General features: G+C 44.1%; 1 protein-coding gene across 1 annotated transcript in view; it reads left to right on the forward strand.

Annotated features, from left to right (window-relative positions):
- The window catches only part of DCUN1D3 (defective in cullin neddylation 1 domain containing 3), a 36161-nt gene extending 17467 nt beyond the window's left edge, over positions 1-18694 (forward strand). The window contains exons 2-3 of the mRNA XM_040356848.1: positions 14996-15526; positions 17631-18694. Coding sequence (XP_040212782.1) covers positions 14996-15526; positions 17631-18114 — 1015 coding nt within the window. The 3' untranslated portion in view covers positions 18115-18694. The remainder of the gene's footprint in view (positions 1-14995; positions 15527-17630) is intronic.
- The last annotated feature ends 1754 nt before the right edge of the window (positions 18695-20448 follow it).

The raw sequence follows: 20448 nt of genomic DNA on the forward strand, positions 1-20448 counted from the left end.
GACTTTCTTGTGTTTTTGTTTCCTGCTCTGATTGGAAGAGCAGGATGTTTGGTGTGCTCTTGTACCTTTAAGAAGGGGTGGCTCCCCCTCAGTCCACCTGCCCCTATCTATCCATTAAAATGCATGTGCCTCCACTGTGGGGACACTCATTGTTTAGTGTTAGGACCACAGATATTGCAGGGTGCCTTGGCGCGGCTCTGTGGCTCACGCATGCGTTTGCAAATGCGTGCGGACTAGACCCCTGTTTTTAACGCATAGTGTTAGACAGGTTAATTGGTTGTCTGCTAGCTGGTCGGTAAGTAGGCTTGGTTTTTCCCTGGGCATTCCCCAGGTTTTTGTTGTTATCTGATTGGAAGAACCTCTTTCTCTCTCATGCTGTCCCAAAAGGCGACTTGAAATAGTCCATTAGACCAGGTTGCGACTAGAATTGGCGACCTGGGGTGGCACAGCTGGGGTATCTCGTCTCCGTGAGCAGTACCCCTGGCACAGTCGCGTTGGGCCACGCTGGCCGGTAATTGCGGCCTTCTGCAGTCCTATGGTTCCTTCTGGAATCTGGCGCCCTCTTGTGGTGGCCGTTGGTATGACCAGACAACCACCAATGCTAATGAAGCTTCCCCTGCCTGTTTTCACTGCCCGCCCATCTCCTTTCCTTTACTTAGAACCTCCAAATATTATATATATATATATTTTTATTCTAACACCCTAGAGCAGGGATATGCAATTAGCGGACCTCCAGCTGTTGCAGAACTACAATTCCCATGAGGCATAGCAAGACTCAGAGCCACCAGCATGACACCCAGAGGCAGAGGCATGATGGGACTTATAGTTTTGCAACAGCTGGAGGTCCGCTAATTGCAAATCCCTGCCCTAGAGAATAAAATGGCAGTTGTTGCAATACTGTGTCACACCGTATTTGCGCAGCGGTCTTACACTTTTTTGGAAAAAAAATACTTATTTTTTTAATAATAAAAAAAAAAAAAAGACCAGTAAAGTTGGCCCGATTTACATTTTTCACAATAAAAAAAAATAAAATGTTGCGCTGAGTAAATTGATACCCAACATGTCACACTTCAAAATTGCGTCCGCTCGTGGAATGGCGACAAACTTTTACCCTTTAAAATCTCCATAGGCGACGTTTAAAAAAATTCTACAGGTTGCATGTTTTGAGTTGCAGAAAAGGTCTAGGGCTAGAATTATTGCTCTCGCTCTACCGATCGCGGTGATACCTCCACATGTATGGTTTGAACATCACTTTCATATGCGGACGCTACTCACGTATGCGTTCGCTTCTGCACCCGAGCTCGGCGGGACGGGGTGCGTTCCTGGCTCCTAACTTTTTTAGCTGGCTCCTAGATTCCAAGAAAATTTGTCAAGCCCTGCATTGGACACCTTTTTATAAACCAATGTTCTGTTTATTATAGGGAGTAATGTCCCATATTCAGAATTCCTTGCCAAGCCAGCTGCCAACTCTAGTTTGACATTCCGGTGGCTGGAAATGTGGCACTGAGTTTTTGTCCAGCAGAGGGTCAGGTACCGTTGCCAACATGGCAGCACTCAGGACCAGATCTTGCAGATAAATACCTTTTTGCTAATTGAATGCTTGCTGCATCTGAGTCAGCTAGGATGTCTATATCTTTATTTTAAAATGTGTGCTTTTTTTTGTTTTGCTGTACGGCTATCAAGATTGTCATCAAAACAAGTAAAGGGCTGTCTGGTTGCCTTTTACTTTCCTTGAATGAATGCTGGAAACGCATTGTGTTGCCCAACCTGATCCACAAATTCCAGTGTTTACCACACTGAGGTTGCACTGTATATTGCTATCACAAGTCCCCAGCAGGCTTCTGCAATACATGTTGATGGAGGTGTACCTCCGAATAAACATGCTCTCTAAGCTGTTCAGGTTCATAGAACTATCTTTTTTAATAGAAGAGTGATTTTTTTTTTTATGGGACAGGAAGTGAAGAGAAATGTCCCAAATTGAACACAGATGGCTAAAAGTTACAATTCTCCCTTTTTACTCTACCCAAAATGGGGAAAAACGTCTGCAAATTTTTTCTTAGTTTTTCTAAGTAATGCCATGCAAACGGCATTATTGTGCAATAAGACCTCGCAAACAAATAGCGTTTACCTTTTCATCAATTTATAGTAGACGCAAATTGGTTAATAAGGGCTAATGCACATTTGTTTAACCCTACTATAAAGATACCATGTTTAGTTACAGCATGATACAACTTTCCGAATTATTTGCAAGCTGCAGGCAACTTGAAAAACTTTCTAGAAATGCCCTACGGGGGAATAAAAATACTCAGCAAGTGATAAAACGGGTTTTACAGGTAAATAACTGGAAGAATAAATACTTTTAACTTATATCAGTTGTGTTGGTTTTGTATTCAACACTTTTTTTATTAGTGCAATATGTCAGCAGATTATAGGTGATTTAAAGCTTCAAAGTAGCCACCTTTTGCAGCAGACACATCTCTAGAACTGTTAAGAGGAGACTGTGTGAATCAGGCCTTCATGGTAGAATATCTGCTAGGAAACCACTGCTAAAGAAAGGCAACAAGCAGAAGAGACTTGTTTGGGCTAAAAAACACAAGGAATGGACATTAGACCAGTGGAAATCTGTGCTTTGGTCTGATGAGTCCAAACTTGAGATCTTTGGTTCCAACCCCCGTGTCTTTGTGCGATGCAGAAAAGGTGAACGGATGGACTCTACATGCCTGGTTCCCACCGTGAAGCATGGAGGAGGAGGTGTGATGGTGTGGGGGTGCTTTGCTGGTGACACTGTTAGGGATTTTTTTCAAAATTGAAGGCATACTGAACCAGCATGGCTACCACAGCATCTTGCAGCGGCATGCTATTCCATCCGGTTTGCGTTTAGTTGGACCATCACTTCGTTTTCAACAGGACAATGACCCCAAACACACCTCCAGGCTGTGTAAGGGCTATTTGACCAAGAAGGAGAGTGATGGGGTGCTGCCCCAGGTGACTACCTCTTGAGAATGCCAAGAGTGTGCCAAGCAGTAATCAAAGCAAAAGGTGGCTACTTTGAAGAACCTAGAATATGAAATATATTTTAAGTTGTTTCACACTTTTTTGTTATGTATAATTCCACATGTGTTAATTCATAGTTTTGATGCCTTCAGTGTGAATGTACAAATTTCATAGTCATGAAAATAAAGAAAACTCTTTTTAAATGAGAAGGTGTGTCCAAACTTTTGGTCTGTACTGTATGTGTGTGTGATATTATATATATATATATATATATATATATATATATATATATATATATATATATATATATATATATATATATATATATATATATATATATATATATATATATATATATATATATATATATATATATATATATATATATAAATTTATTTTTATTTTAAGACAAAAAACATATTTCAATATTGGGCGACTGATTAGTTATCCATATATAAACCCTTTTTTTTTTTTTTTTAACTTTCTCACAAATCCCCTTTGATTCCTAAGTTTTGTCTTCTGTTTCTATTTTCTTGGTCTTCTAATCGATATAATATCATCCTCTGGTTTTGTTGTGTTAATTTAACTTGCTCCTTTAATTTACTTAAATCCTGATCATGTTTTTCCGTTATCTCTTCCGTCGCTTCGACCCTAGTCAGGAGGTGTCCCAGGTCGGATCTGAGGGTGTTAATTTCTGCCTTGATCGCGTTTTCCAGCCTCATCAGCATCTTGTTAATTTCTCCCTTTGTTGGGATTTGTGCGTCTGCCCTTTGTTCTTCCAATCTGCTAGTTTCTTGTTCACTTTCTGTTGTTAGATCGTCAATTGATTGGTCGGCTCCTGCTTCTTTTTTTGTTGCACTCTTTTTCTTTTCTATTTTCTTATCGTTCTCATCTTGCTGTTGTGTGATCGATCCTGAGTTCTTTGGACTTGCATCCTGTGTCATATACTGTTTGATTGTACTGGCTGCTGAACTTTTTTTAGGGGTTTTTGGGGTTGCACCCTTCGTAATTTTACTTGTAGTTTTACTCCATTTTGTTTTTTTTTTGGTTTTGTCTTATTCGCTTGCCCAGTTTCACAATCCGCTTATTTCCACTCTTCAGACGCGGTTTCTCGGCGGGTATCTTGACCCTCTAAGTCGGGGATATGCAATTAGCGGACCTCCAGCTGTTGCAGAACTACAAATCCCATGAGGCATAGCAAGGCTCTGACAGCCACGAGTATGACGCCCAGAGGCAGAGGCATGATGGGATTTGTAGTTTTGCAACATCTGGAGGTCCGCTAATTGCATATCCCTGCTCTAAGTAGTTTGGGAATGTGTTCCTTTGGTATCCCAGATGCCCCCTGTATACCCCAGTATATCTTAGTATCCTTAACCTGGGATGGAATAGTTCTCCACTATAACAGCCGATGTATTTATATTAAAGAGCTGGGTAGGTTTTTCCAATGCTTCCCATACGGATAAATCCACTGTGGGTTGTTATGTGTGTGGGAGTTTTTATAATCCGACTTTAGTATCGACCTATACGGTCGTCCTATACAGTCCAATATCAGTTGAGGCCTGTATATAGATTGTCCCCCCGTGTTCCTTCAGTGATACTAATAATATGCAGTATTATGCCTCAGTTGACTATCAGCATTATGCAAACCACTTGTGGCCCATGGGAGCGGATTTACACCCAGTTAAACCCCAGGTTTATATGCTGGTCTTAGAGAGAGAGAGATAGGTACAGTTGTTTTCATATATTTTTGGTTCTCTGTATCCTTCTTTTCTGCCACGGCAAATCCCTGTTTTTTTAAAAGCAGAGTTCCACCCACTTTATAAACTTCTTCTCAATCTATATATTGCTGGCCATGTTTTCAGCAATGGGCATTTTTTTTTTCAGGTAGCTTACCATGATTATAAGCTTTTCCATATCGCTTCTGCCTTCTCCCACCCACGGATATCTCCATCATATCCAGTGGCGCACGATCTATTGGGAGCTTTGTGTCTTAATTCCCAGGAGTTAGTGTTGATCGCCGCCGCTCATCGTCGCAAGATGTTGCCATCACAACGGGGGTGGGCACTTCCGACTCTGCCATCCGTTGTGATGGCAACCAAAGACATTTCCTGCGCTGCGAGCTGTCCATACTGCACATGCGCAAGTACAGACGGTGCATGCTCGTTATTTAGCAGCACCATAAGATTATGCTTGTAGGCATCACATGCCCACAAGCAAGATGGGAACTGCCAACAAAGAAAAATATAAGGTAATTTTTGTTTGAAAATAGTAAATGTAGCGGCGCAGTGTATAAGAAGGAGTGGCATTATATGTCTGTCGTTGGAACTCCGCTTTAAGTCTTTCCTCAGTACTTCCTGTATTTTTTTGCTAACGTCATTTTGAAGGCTCTGTGATATCCGAGGCTTTGATCTATCCATGTACATTAATATATCAAAGAGAAGCATGGTGGTTTGTTTTTGCAGAATCATACTTGCCTAGGTGGATGCAGCATCGGTCCCCTTCTGGTGCTTAACACTGATAACCGAGCGATGGCACACTGCTGAATCTGTTCTCTTAAGATATTTTAGGTCTGAGGTCCCCGAACCAGAGAACCAAGGGGGGAGGAATGGGCCAATTAGGACTATCGCGGTACAGATAAAGAAAGGAACAAGTGAGGGTACATTTTAAAAGAACAAAAAATAAATTTTATTGAAAACATAGACATACATCATCACACAATTAAAATACTCATAACCTATGACAACACCATATTGAGGAACCCCCGATAAGGAGAAAGACACAATGGGTTGAGGGTTATGACGGTCTCAACTAGTTTCGCGGAATATTCCGCTTCCTCAGGAGAAATTCTAAAAATTATTAAACAGTCAATTAATAATTGAGATACATATACAATAACAAACATCATTTAAATGGGGAGGTATCGGGCTGAGCTGCTCACCTAGACAGGTCCCACCAAGATGGAATCAGCGTGCGTAGCCCTATAGGGTCCCATGCGGTAGCCATGGTGGACACACGGAGGGAATGTCCTGCTAGTCTAATGTGTGTGATATAGAATATAGATTAAGACTACTGAACTAGCCTGATGCAAGGGAGGGAAGTGAATCGTGAACACGCGTGAAAAAATCGGGGATTTTGTATAGTGGTGGAAGTGAGGTAGTGAGTGCAGAGAGGGAAGGGGAAGAAAGTGAGGGAGGAAGGAAAAGCAGGGTGAGAGGAGGAGGGGGGGGGGGAGGGGGGGGAAGGGAAGGGGGGGAAAGGAGGCGGAGGGGGGGGGGGAATCTGTTCTCTTGCCTCCCAGAGCAGAGAGCTGGTGATTTTCACTAGAGTTGCAAGGCTGTGGAGGGGGCGGGAGCGGCTGGCTCAGACTCTCAGCAGCTTGCTGAGAGGCTAAGTTGGATGGCTGTCCAGGCATGTGGGCAGAATCCGGCTTCATTGTCACGATCTTGCCCGAGCCTGGACTGGCTCTATGATGTCAGCAAACAGTGGACTTCAGCTCACTGTCTGCTAAAAATGAGTCCCAGGAGTGCAGAACAAACTGCACTACTGTTATCCACAGGAGAAGTACAGCCATGTGAGCTTTGGCTGTACTTCTCCTTTCAGTTATTTTTGTTCTCGATTAATCTCAAGTCTTCAATTGCAGCAAACTCCTTTAGGCTGGTTTTTAAAAGTTTACAGTATGTTTATCAACAATGGTAAGTCAGTTGTTGACTGCCTGATCTATCTTACTAATGCGTTAGCTTCATTACTTTCAGTCAATAACCTATAAGGAATGGCAACACTTTTTTTTCATTTGCATCGCATTCAGACCAAACTCGTGTGGGACCCTTTTTTTTTTTTGTCCGCACCATTCCTGTTCAAACTGCGATCTGGGAAACGATCTGGGGCTGTCATTAACTTTGTATTGACACCCGCAGCAGTTCGCAGGACAGTGTGACCCGATGGCGATTCGGGTGCAATGTGGAAATTTGCAGTGTGCACCGAGCCTAAAGCAGAAGTACAACCAAAGCTAGTTTTGGCTGTACTTCTGCGGATCACAGGAGCACAGAGCGGGATGTAGTCTGCTCTCCGATGATGTTAGTCCAGGCTCGGTGTCATCACGACCACTGAGTCGGGATCTGCCCAGATTCGCTGAGAGCCTGAGCCAGCCGCTCCTGCCCCCTCCACAGATCAGCGCTCCAGTGAGCAAGGCGGGGGCAGAGCAGAGAGCTGTGACTGACAGATAGCTGCTCTCTGCTTGGGGAGCCCTGAGCGATCAGCGATGTTCAATTGCTCAGTTCTCATTGTTGGAGGCGCTGGGGGACAGATGCAGCATCAGACCGATGCCACATACACCTAGGTAAGTGTGAATCGGAAAAAAAAATACCCATACTTCTCAGTTAAATTCACAGCCTGGTTAACCTAATGGGCACTATTGAACAAAAAGACATGTTTTTCATTTTGCTTGCCAGTTGTACTACTTCTATTTATAACAAAGACTGAAAGACCAAGATGGTAATGACTAGCACTCGTATATAATCCACGTATTGGTGATCACATTGTAACGGCAAAGTCAGCCAGAGTTTCCCAGTATTTATTCAACTGTATGTAGCTTGCAGAGAGTATGTAAGCTGATTTTTTAATACACTTCTAGAATAGTTAAATTCATTGGGGGTTGATTTACTGAAACTGGAGAGTGCAAAATCTGGTGCAACTGTGCATGGTAGCCAATCAGCTTGTTCCATTAACCACTTAAAGCGGGGGTTCACCCTATCGACGAAAAAAAAAATTTTTTTTTTCTTTTACCTTAAAATCAGGCATTGTAGCGCGAGCTACAGTATGCCTGTCCCGAATTTTTTACCCCCGTACTCACCTTGTAGTCGTACATCGAAGATACCGGGGAATGGGCGTGCCTATGCAGACGGAGGATGATTGACGGCCGGCTCTGGCGCGTCACGCTTCTCCAGAAATAGCCGAAATAGGCTTGGTCTTCACGACGCGTGCGCATAGCCTGTGCGCAGGCGCCGTGAAGAGCCGAGACCTACTCCGGCTGTCTTCGGGGAGAGTGACGTGCCAGGGCCGGCCGTCAATCATCCTCCCTCTCCATAGGCACGCCCATTCCCCGCGGGAGCCGAAATCTACGATGTCCAATTACAAGGTGAGTCCGGGGTTAAAAAAATCGGGACAGGCATACTGTAGCTCGCGCTACAATGCCTGTCTCGATGGTAAAATGTGTCGGGGGGGGGGGGGGGGTGAACTATCCTATTTACGTTACGCCTCCAACTTTTACAGGCAAGTGCTGTATTCTCAAAAAATAGTTGCGGTGGCGTAGCGTAAATAGGCCGGCGTAAGCCCGCCTAATTTAAATTGTGAAGAGGTGGGCGTGTGTTATGTAAAACAGGCTTGACCCGACGTGATTGACTTTTTTGCCCAGTGTGCATTGCTCCAAAGTACGCCGCAAGGACGTCATTGGTTTCGACGTGAACGTAAATGACGTCCAGCCCCATTCACGGACAACTTACGCAAACGACGTAACTTTTTCAAATTTCGACGCGGGAACAACGGCCGTACTTAACATTTGGTACGCCGCACTTATGCCACCATATAGCAGGGGTAACTATACGCCGGGAAAAGCCTAACGTAAACGGCGTAACTGTACTGCCTCGGTCGGGCGTACGTTCGCGAATTCGCGTATCTAGCTGATTTACATATTTCGACGCGTAAATCGGCATACTCGCCCCTAGTGGTCAGCGTTAAAATGCAGTTACGATCCGACGGCGTAAGAGACTTACGCCTGTCGGATCTAATAGATATCTATGCGTAACTGATTCTAAGAATCGGGCGCATAGATATGACCGGCTGGACGCAGAGATACGACGGCGTATCTGGAGATACGCCGTCGTATCTCCTCTAGGAATCTGGCCCTTGGTGTTTACAACTTTAAAATCAGGTTTGTTTGTTTTTTGCTAGAAGATTATATATAATCCTAGAGAATAAAATGGCAGTCATTGCAATACTTTGTCACACCGTATTTGTGAAGCGTTCTTACAAACGCGATTTTTTTTATTATTAAAAAGTAACAAATCGATAAGGTTAGCTCTGACAGATTAGGTACCCCCATAGAGAGCTTCTGGCTGATGGGCACTCGATAGGAGGGAGGGGTCATGAGCAGCGACGTTAAGGATCCAGGTGGCTCTGTGCAAAACCATCTGCACAGAGGAGGAAAGTATAACCTGTTTGTTTTTTTAACCACTAAAGCCCTTGAAGAATTTACCCCCTTCCTGCCCGGCCATTTTTCGCGATACGGCACTGCGTCTCTTTAACTGACAATTGCACGGTTGGGCGACGTTTTACCCAAATAAAATAATTAAGGCGATTTTATATATTCTTCATATTTTTGGTAAAAAAAATCGCAATGAGCGTATATTGATTGGTTTGCGCAAAAGTTATTGATTTTTATCAGGATTGCGGTGGGCAGATCAGACACTTTTGACTTTTTTTTTACTGTTGACATTTATATAGCGATCAGTGCTATAAATAGCCATTGCTTACTGTATAAATTTCACTGGCAGGGAAGGAGTTAACACTAGGGGGCAATCAAGGGGTTTAATGCGTTACCTAGGGAGTGATTCTAACTGTGGGGGTTACTGATTGATGTCCCTTTGGACAAGGAACACACGATCGGTCTCCTTTCCCCTGACAGGAAATGGATCTGTGGACGTCATATGATGCCCACCTAGGATGAGAAATCCCATCAGTGGATGTCATATGACTATGGGCAGGATGTAAAGTGGTTAATAAAAAAAATGAAAGGTTACAATCACTTTAAGCTTCAACAAAGAAACCTTTGAAGCTGATTGCTTTCTGTCCAGAGGTGCACCAGATTTTGCACACTCCAGTTTTGGTAAATTAAGCCCTGTGTGTGTGTGTGTGTGTGTGTGTGTGTGTAAAGTTTGTTACTACAAGTGCTGTCAGTCTAGCAAGTTAGACAATACACTGCCAGTAAAGCTCATTGTCTGTGTTGCACCCCAGGTTCTCAGTGTGTCTGCGGGAAAAATATGTTACTTTATTTCTGGCCTCTGAACACATATTGTGTTCAATGCACAATACATGGTCCAAGAGCAGCTGTGATTGTACCATTCTGAGAGTATGATTCATGAGACAAACTATGTTCAGTCGCTAGGAATATAGAGAACCGCAGACTCAAAGTGGGAAGTGAATTTACACAATTGCTTTGTTTTTCCTGTAAACGTTTCTAGTCCTAGGAAGGGTTAGAGCCGGTTCACACTAGGGCGACACGACTTCCAGCACGACTTTCAGAGGCGACTCCGACACGACTTGAACATGAACCACAGGGTGATCTGGGGCGATTTACAACACAACTTGAAGTCGTCTCCAGGACAGGAGACTTTCCAGTGGCCAATAAAACAACAATCAGCTCTGGAAGAGGGAAGGGGGCAGGAGAGATTTGCCTGAGAAATGTATGTTATCTTCCTGGAAAGTAGCTTCAGATAAGACAGTGATCCGACTTCTGAGGCGACTTCCATTGAAATCAATGGGTACAAATCGCCTACAAGTCGGATTGAAGTAGTACAGGAACCTTTTCTGAAGTCGGATCGCCTTGAGTCGTGTGTATTAACACAGCTCCCATTCACTTCCATTGTTTTTCTCTACAGCGCGACTTGGGACGACTTGAGGCGACATGAAGTCGGATCGCAAGTCGCCCCAGTGTGAACCGGCTCTTAGGAGGCCAATTATTAATTTGGTTTGTAAAGAACTTTATGTACATTATTTTGCAACCTTAGGCTTTCAGCTGATAAACTTTATATTGTTAGTTTGTGCTGGCTGTGTGCCACCGAACAGAGTCCTCCAGGCAGCCTGGGCACGTAAAGGGAATTGTATAGACTTTCCTGTGTCTGGTTTTTTTTTTGTACCTGTAATGGAGGCCCATACACTCGGTGATGAAAAGATCATTTCCTTTTCCAATTGCTCTATAGTTGTCAACTCGTTTGGTCAATGACACATACTAGAAACTGGATTTCAAATAGAAGTTGTAATATACGATTAGGTTACCAATCACATTTCTGTTGTCACCAGGGCTTCTTTTCTGACAATAGGTGCAGGAACTTAACCAGGCCCCACCGCCTAACAGTGGGAGGGTTTTAATGGGGCATTGTTAACTGCCATTAGCGCATTTTGCTCAACATTCAGCGTGCAAAGATCAGAAGTGTGCTATATACATAGTACAATCTTGATCTTTGCACTATGTAAAGGTCAGGAGTGCCCTATGGCAGAGTTCAGGAGTTTACTGCATACAGGGTGCAGGGTTCAGGAGTGCACTGCTAGGGGACATTGGGGAGAGAGGAGTTACTCAAGCAGTGAGCTTCTGCCAGTGGCAGAACCGAGTTCCACCGAGTTCCGGCTAAAAAAAAAAAGCCCTGGTTATCGCCATGCAATCTTATGATCGTATTGATCAAATTCATGAACGGAGCATCTCATTGCTGCTTTCCACCCTGACCAATGCACTGTTTGACCAGATTTTATCTAAATTATTCAGAAAGGAAGTTATGCCTATTTTATTTGTTTGCCCATTCAATTGTTTTATCAAATTGCACTTTGGGATAATAAAATCAAAGTTTGTATGGCCACCTTCAGACATAAACTTGATATAACTTCTGATATGAATAGCATCTATAAGATGGCACTGTGATCATTTTCAGTATGGAGTGCAGAGTTTGGCTGTTCCTCATCCAGTTTTAAGCCTACAAAGCCGTTTGTTTCAGTTAAAATGGAAGTAAAGGCCGCTGTATCTTCCCCCCTTTTTTCTTCAAGGCCCCCAGGTGAGTTATGCCGTAATGTACTAGTGTGCACAGCATGTTAGTACATTATGGCATACTTACCTGTCATATGGTGTCCTCCCAGCACAGCGCTGGCACCGATCTGGTGGGCCCCCAGCACTTTCGCTGGTCTTTCTTTCTGGGTCCCGTGCCTGCAGCCACTTGATAGGCCAGTCTGCGATGTCCGATTCCTCAGGAACCAGCATGCATTGCCTTTGCCAGCAGGATAAGGGGGTAATAAAACCATATTATCGTGGGACACAAAAAACTGACTGCTGTGTTAAGGCTATTGACCGACTGCATCATATGTGTTTTTTATTTTGCCTATAGTTCCACTTTAAGCCTGGTATTCAGGTATCAATTCTGCTGTGGCCTGACATAAACAGACTGCTGTTCAACTGTGCCAAGGTCACAAGGGCCTTGTTAAAATAACTTGCTCTGTTAAATGAAGGTGTGACAGCTGCTTGTTCTCACAGTCATGGTTATGGCTCATTTTATGGTTTAAAGCCATACTGATTGGTGCAGTTTTAAAATGGCTATCTCTTTCACAAATCATTTGCTTGTTTTCCTAATTGGGGACTTCTGTGGGTCAATTAAACATGTCTGTTTTTTGGGGAAGTTTTCTTTTTTAAAGGGGACCAGTTATGTACAGTGGTCTGTTTAGAACACTTAATGTTCTAAGCCTTTGCATTAGGGAAGCACCAATACCAGTATTTTTTAAGAACGAATACCGATACTTTTCGTCAAGTACTTGCTGATACCAATTACCGATTTTACCTGTGTGTGTGTGTGTGTGTGTGTTTTTTTTTTTTTAATGTCTGAAGTGACAGCTTCTTACTGGGATAGCTCAGGATGGTTTGGACTCATGTCTGAACACACCAGTGCTAATCCCTGATCACCACTATAGTAAAGGATAGAAGCATTTAGTTCTGCTTAAAGGGCAACAGTGGGTGGGTAGGTAGGAGGGGGTTAAAAACTCCTACATGTCACACCTTGGGGCCCGATGCCCTGTCATAAGCTGTGAGCCTGGTCCCCTGTGACAAGCTGATGACTCGGTCATCCATTCACCCTAAATTCCCTCTACCAGGCGGTATGAAGAGAATGGTCCGCACTCTGCCCTTCCTCACCCCATTCCTGCTGACTCCTTTCATCAGAAGGCTCCCCTCCTGGACTACAGCGCTTAGCACCGCTCCGGCAGGCTCCTGGTGAAGCAGACAGTCATGGCGCACCACACAATGCTTCTTCATTATTTTCCACAGAAAAATTCAGAGCTCCGTAGTCCACAGGGGCCATTCTACTTCTTCTCCCACCTGCCGCCCTCCAGCGCCGTGCTCCCCCTCCGATCAAGCTCCCTTCCACTCCAGGCTTGGCACTGGCCCAAGAAAGTGAATGGCTCCCTGCCCCTTCATCTGTTGGCTCCGTACAGAGTCTCCTGCCTGGGGATAAACCCACTTACCTCCAGTAGAATAGGATCAGTAGGAACTCCAGGGACTGGTCACGGAGGAGGCGGGGAAGGAAAATCCTACTCGCAGCTAAAATGTCATTGGTTGTTAAGGACGCAGCGGCCCCGCTCCTTAAAGCGGGGGTTCACCCTAAAAAAAAAACGTATTTTTTTTCTAGCATGCCATCAAGCATACTCGCGCAATCTACAGTACGCCTTTATTTTATTTTTTGGCGCCGTACTCGGTTTACTGCCGTAGTGAAGTTTCAGACTCCCCGCGGGCGTTCCTATGCAGAGGGAAGACGATTGACGGCCAGCTATAGCGCGTCACGCTTCCCGAAGATAGCCGAAATAGGACTTGCCTCTTCACGGCGCCTGCGCAGTCAGCTCCGATGTCTGTGCGCAGGCGCCGTATAGCGCCGCGAAGAGGCAAGTCCTATTTCGGCTATCTTCGGGAAGCGTGACGCGCCATAGCCGGCCGTCAATCATCTTCCCTCTGCATAGGAACCCCCCATTCCCCGCGGGGAGTCTGAAACTTCACTACAGGATTAAACTGTGAGTACGGCGCAAAAAAAAAGAAAGGCATACTGTAGCTCGCGCTACTATGCTTGATGGCATGCTAGAAACTTGTTTTTTAGGGTGAAACACCGCTTTAACTACCGATAATTGCCATATTCTTTTGTGTACATTTTATCTGTCAGCAGTGGAATCCCGCTAACGGATGAAAGAACCGTACCTGAAGGTATTGGTGCATTTGCACGAGTATCGATATTCGTGCAAATGCTTAGCATCGGTGCAACCTAATTGCACCAAATTAAAATCAAAGCATGCACCATTTTGCTTTGTGTGTTATTTTGACACTCCTTTGTATAGAGCAACTTGATTGTAGCATATCTTCTTTGTTTTTAATATACCAGCCATTGGTCCATTCTTGAACAGTTGCAGTATTATGAGAGGGAGCACACTTCAACTATAACTCCTTAGAGCAGATTCAGATTGTGTTCTGTGGAAAATGCCTACAGTGATTTGTGTGTGTGTGTGTGTGTGTGTGTGTGTGTGTGTGTAATATATATATATATGTGTATATGTATGTATGTATGTATGTATGTGTGTGTGTGTGTAGATTCTTTACCGTGCACATAGGCTTTACTATCAGCCTAGGTTCAGACTAATGCGATGCAGGAACCTGCGCGATTACAGCGCCAGTTCCCGCATCGCTTCTCTCCCGCAGGCAGTTCACACTGCCCTCTGTGAGCTGCTGCAGGTGTCAATACAATGTTAATGACACACCCAGAACGATTCACAGATTGCAGTGCGACCTGTGGATTCGTACAGGAGTCGGATTGCATAGGTGAGAACACCCATGCAATCCGATTCCAATGTGGGGGAAAAAAAGTCCCTGCACCTTTTTCAGTACAAATCCAATCTGAGTTCAGCCATACAATTGTATGACTGAACTCGCGTTGCTCAGACATCACATGTGATCGGCACCTGCGGTGGGGGTGCGAATCACATGCGATATCTGAAATCGCACTAGTCTGAGCCTAGGCTCAAACTGCACATGGATGAAGTGATATCATTGTACAGTGCACAGAGTTGTTACACAGTATCTATAAACATTATTTTTCTTATTTCTCTAGTTGTAGCATCTAGAAGAATGGAACAGATGATGGTTCCAAATGGTGTGTTTTGATAGTATAATGTGTATTTTCTTTGGCTAACATTTTACTTCTGTTTTTTTTTCTAGGTTAGACAGCTTCTCAGGATGGTATGTTGACGTGTATTGCACATTGGCCGAGACAGCGTCTGGTACAAGACAGACTGCTCTAAAACTGGACACACTCAACATGGGCCAGTGTGTCACCAAGTGTAAAAATCCATCATCCACACTAGGCAGTAAAAACGGTGAAAGGGACTCCAACAAGTCACATAAGAGAAGCTCAGGACACAAGGAAGAACACACATCTGCTGGTGGTAAGGCCTCAGGGGACATCTTGGTCAATGGAACAAAGAAAGCACAGGATGCCACAGTAGAGTCATGTCCTCCTCAGGCACCAAGTGGTGATGGAAAGAAGAAAGAACCAGGGTTGGGAGCAGAAGCGTCATCCTTGCAAAGGATTGAAGACTTATTTCGGAGATACAAGGATGAGAGGGAAGATGCCATCTTAGAAGAAGGCATGGAACGGTTTTGTAATGATTTGAGTGTGGACCCGACGGAGTTCAGAGTGTTAGTTCTGGCTTGGAAATTTCAGGCTGCAACCATGTGCAAGTTTACTAGGTACGTGTACTTAATGCAAGAACATCACATAATGACAGTCAATTTAAAGCCAGAAACAATAAAGTAATACATTGCAGTTTACCAGTCCTTAGATGTTGTGGCTGCATTCGTTTTAGTCTTGCATGCTTGTTTCTGTTTATTTTCACCTGATGGTCCTGTAAATAACACAATCTCTGTCCCTGGGTGGTACTCCCAAGTAATGCACTGTATGGAGGCAGCCTTAGTTGACACTTGGGTGTAACTACAAATATGTCTTTGTTAATCTCAATTACATGAGGAATGAAATGGTTTACAAAATAAAGATATTATTTTGCTTGCAGTTGAGCTCACAGGTGGTGGCAGGGACATTTCTGAAAAGATCAGCAGGTATTTTTAGTACTTGTAAAAGTTTCTTGAAATTGCAATTTATAAAAGTGATTGTGTCTCAAAAGAGGAGAAGGAGAGGGGTAGACAGGACTTGAAAGGTGCTCAGTGGGGATAGAAGCAAACCAACTACACCTCCTTTCCATCCACTGGGTGTGGGTGAGTCCATTGGAGGCCTCCATGTGAGATGGCTGCAAGTGAGGCAGAATCTGTCTCTTGAAGTCATGTTTCCGTGATTGCAGGAAGGTTAAGGGAGTAGGAGACAAAAGGATCATGGATAGAAGTGAGCTTATTGCAGACAGAGCGGGCATTCTAGAGGGCACATGAGAAGGGGAGGGTGGTTTTTGGGAGCAGGGGGAGATCGAGATAAGATTGAGAAATTTGCGGCTGGAGGAGGGAGGGTGAAGTGTGGGGGGGGTCATAATATACGAAGCTGTAAAAAAAACATTCCCAGCTCACTTGCCAGCCTGCAACAAACCAAATAGACCCTGTCTAACAGTTCACATTAAAAACAAGGGGTTTAGTTCCTCAAATTTGCAAATGCATGTCTAACCTGCAGAAGCCACGTTGCAGCACCCCAGTGTACTGCAGTCCTAACTCTATAATTTTGGAGTCTCTAAAGTTGGAGCACATATAATGATGTATAGATTTTAAGGGCAGGCATTTGTAGAGGGAGCCCACCCCTCCCCTCAAAGCTACAGGGACACACTGGTCATCCAGTAATAGTAAAATGGCAGCAAAGGTATCCAGTGTGCCCCAGGACCACCAATTCATCAACTATACAAACAAATCGCAACCACCCCAAACTATAACTAGCCTACCGCCCGCCATTCGATGACGGCGAGACGATAAGCCTCTCGTTCTGGGCGGACCCATATGACGTCTCCGCCTTCCCGAGCCACTAGGGGGGCGCGTGCACCCGCCACGTCACTGTGACCCTGATGCGTGTGCCCAGCGGCCGCAATGTGCACTTGCGATTGCCCAGTAAACACAGATCCACGTCCTGTCAGAGAGAGGAGACCGATGGTGTGTTCCTTGTACATAGGGACACCAATCGGTCCCCCCTACAGTTGGAATCACTCCCTAGGGTACACGTTTAACCCCTTGATTGCCCCCTAGTGTTAACCCCTTTCCTGCTAGTCACATTTACACAGTAATCCATGCATATTTAAAGCTGTATAAATGTGAATGGTCCCATAATGGTGTCAAGTGTCAGATATTTCCGCCACAATATCGCAGTCACAATAAAAATCACTGATCGGCACCATTACTAGTAAAATAAAAATGCTATAAATCTATCCCCTATTTTGTAGCTGGTATAACGTTTGCGCAAATCAATCAATATACGTTTATTGCATTTTTTTTGGTGAAAAGTGCCCAGATTTGAGGTGGTTAAAATGCTCCCCCAGCATACTTCAGTGTAGTGAAGGGGAAAAGCATTGTCCTTCTATTGCCCACAGGAACAGCTATAATTGCTATTCCAGTATATTAATCTGTATAGAAGAAAATAAGTCATTACTTCATTGAGGACTGTGTATAAATTGCGACTCCTGAATGCAACAGTAGAAATGTCCTCAGCAAAGCTTGCTACAAGGGTACCATTCCTAACTGCCTAGTGCCACCCCCTCCTCCCTGCTAACCAATATTTGTCTATCCTTATACAGTTGGTATTTTCCCCCCCAAAAAAATCGTTTTTAATTGAACTCCTTTCAGATTTGTTTTTTCTCTTGCTTCCTTGCAGGAAAGAGTTTTTTGAAGGATGCAAGGCAATAAACGCAGACAGCATTGAAGGAATATGCAACAGGTTTTCCAGCCTCCTAAATGAAGCCAAGCAAGAAGATAAATTTAAAGATCTTTATCGCTTCACTTTTCAATTTGGCCTGGACTCAGAAGAAGGGCAGCGGTCGCTTCACCGGGAAATAGCCATCGCCCTCTGGAAGTTAGTATTCACCCAGAACAAACCCCTCATTTTGGACCATTGGTTAGACTTCCTAACTGAGAACCCCTCAGGAATCAAGGGAATCTCCCGAGACACATGGAACATGTTCCTAAACTTTACTCAGGTGATTGGACCCGACCTTAGCAACTACAGTGAGGATGAGGCCTGGCCCAGCCTCTTTGACACCTTTGTTGAATGGGAACTAGAAAGACGGAGAAAGGAAGAGGAAACCAAATGTTTAAGATCTTCAGACACAGATCATCTGAGTATAGATGAACAGACTTAGCGCAGTGCGAACATCGGACCCGGTTGACCTTCATTAATATACATTTATGGACCTTCCCTGGAAATTTTAATGGAAAATCCATATATTTTGTTCTGTTTTGGTTTCTTAAACTACTTTACACCTATTTCTGCCTTGTATCTGAAAGGGCTCTAAATGCTGGTAACATGTTTCAGGCACTTTCTTACTATTTGGTTATTTTAGTTCTTTGTTTCTTTGTTTTTGTTTGTTTTTTTTAATAGGAATATTTTATCGTATAGTGCCAGAAAGTGTTTCACCTTATATTTCAGGTTTATCTGGCTCCAATTAAGTTAAATGGGAGCTTGGGTAAGAGGGTGGGGGGGCAGGGTTTGTGACCAGTTTATTTAATTAAACCCAATTGACCGTTTCAGGTTGGAAATGGGAAAATTAGCATTGTAGGACATGGGCAGCCAGGTGGTGACTGTTCTGCTTATTGCAGTGTCCTGCGCCTATTTCTTTTTTTTTTTTTTTTTTTTAAGCTAAATATTTTATACTAACCCCTCCAGTGCCAAAGAGGCCTGCAACACATGTCAGTTTGGCACATGCAGGATTGGATCAAAAACAAATAATGCAGTTCTCAGTAAGAGCGCCAGGATTGTTTTTCCCTCCCAGATCCTTTATCAGGACAGTTGTGTACAGTGTGTAGTGGTGTTTACATTGTTGGTGTTTGAGTTGTGACACTCTTTAGTGGGGTTGGATCAAAAACACGTTTCCTTCAAACCTATATTGGAGCATTAATATATTTGCATTATTTGCAATCGTAACAGAAAAAGGACATGGTTTTTCTATTAAAGTAAATCTATCGTCACAATATTTTGAGAATTCTCTAGTGAAAAGAGCCCCCCCCCCCCCCCAAGCTGTGTACTAGAGGTAGTAAAGTTTCAGTTTAGCTGATGTGACTGGTCTGGGATTAGAATGTGGTCCAGGGATTAATGGAGATTTTTTTCAGTTGCAGGCTTCCCAGTCGAGCAAGTGTAGTTCCGATGGCTTCCTCCTAACAGATGTGCAGGTTTATTTAAAGTAATTTGCAAAGTCTTGTTTTGTTACTTTTAGGGAAAAAAATAAAAACATGTATACTTACCTGCTCTGTGCAGTTGGTTTTGCACAGGGCAGCCCAGATCCTCCTCTTTTTGGGTCCCTCTTTTCTCTTCTGACCCATACCTCCTGTTGATTGTCTACACAGTATGTGGCTTGCTATGGGGGCACTCAAGCTGAGTCAGAGCTCCCTGTGTGCATGCAAACACGGAGTCCCATTTCTACTCCATCACCTCTCTCTAACTGACTTTGCTTGGCAGCAGTAGGTGCCAATGGTGCCACTGCTGTGTCTCAGCCAATCGGGAGATCCCCGGACTGCCGACGAACTTGTGAACATCACTGGAGGAAGATTGGGCTCAGGTAAGTACTAGGGGGTGCTGGGGCAGCTGCAGCACACAGAAGGCTTTCTATCTTCGAGAGATAAAACGCCTTACAACTTTACAACCACTTTAACCACTTAAGCCCAGACCATTATGCAGCTAAAGGACCACGTCCTTTTTTGCGATTCAGTGCATTTTTATAGCACTGTTTGCTGTAAATATGACAATGGTCCCAAAATGGTGTCAAAAGTGTCCGCCATAATGACATCATTTTGGGAGCATTGTCATATTTTCAGCAAACAGTGCTATAAAAATGCACTGATTACTGTGAAAACGGCAGTGAAGGGGTTAACCTGTAGGGGGCGCTAAAGGGGTTAGGTGTACCCTAATGAGTGTTTCTTACTGTAGGGAGGCGTGTCTGGGCGTGTGATGTCACTGAACGTCGTTCCCTATGACAGGGAACAGACGATCAGTGACAGGCTCACTAGGAAGCACTTTACACTTGCCTCTCCCCGTTCCTCAGCTCTGTGACCCGATCGCGGGACACCGGCGGCGATCGGGTCCCGCGGGCGCGGTCATTGAGGACAGGACCGGGTCATGGCCAGCCGCTGGCCGTCCATATGCCATTCTGCCGACGTATTTAGTCATTCGGCGGTCCTTAAGCGGTTAAGCCTTGTATGAAAACTGGGGGAAGAACATAATTTGCCAAGCCAGCTAAATTAGTATTTTTCTCTTCTAATTAAGAGAACCAATTTGGCATGATCATTGTTTATTTTTGTTTCCCTTCCCTCTAGCTTTTAAGTGGTTCTAAAGGCAGATGTTTTTTTTTTTTCCCCTTAAAGGGGTTGTAAACCCACAAGGTTTTTCACCTTAATGCAAACCTTCTGTAGTGCAGCAGCCCCCCAAAGCCCCTCTTTTACTTATCTGAACCCGATCATTCCAGCAACGGAGGTGAGCACAG

This window comes from Rana temporaria, chromosome 6 (genome assembly GCF_905171775.1).
Source record: "Rana temporaria chromosome 6, aRanTem1.1, whole genome shotgun sequence".
Taxonomy (NCBI): Eukaryota; Metazoa; Chordata; class Amphibia; order Anura; family Ranidae; genus Rana; species Rana temporaria.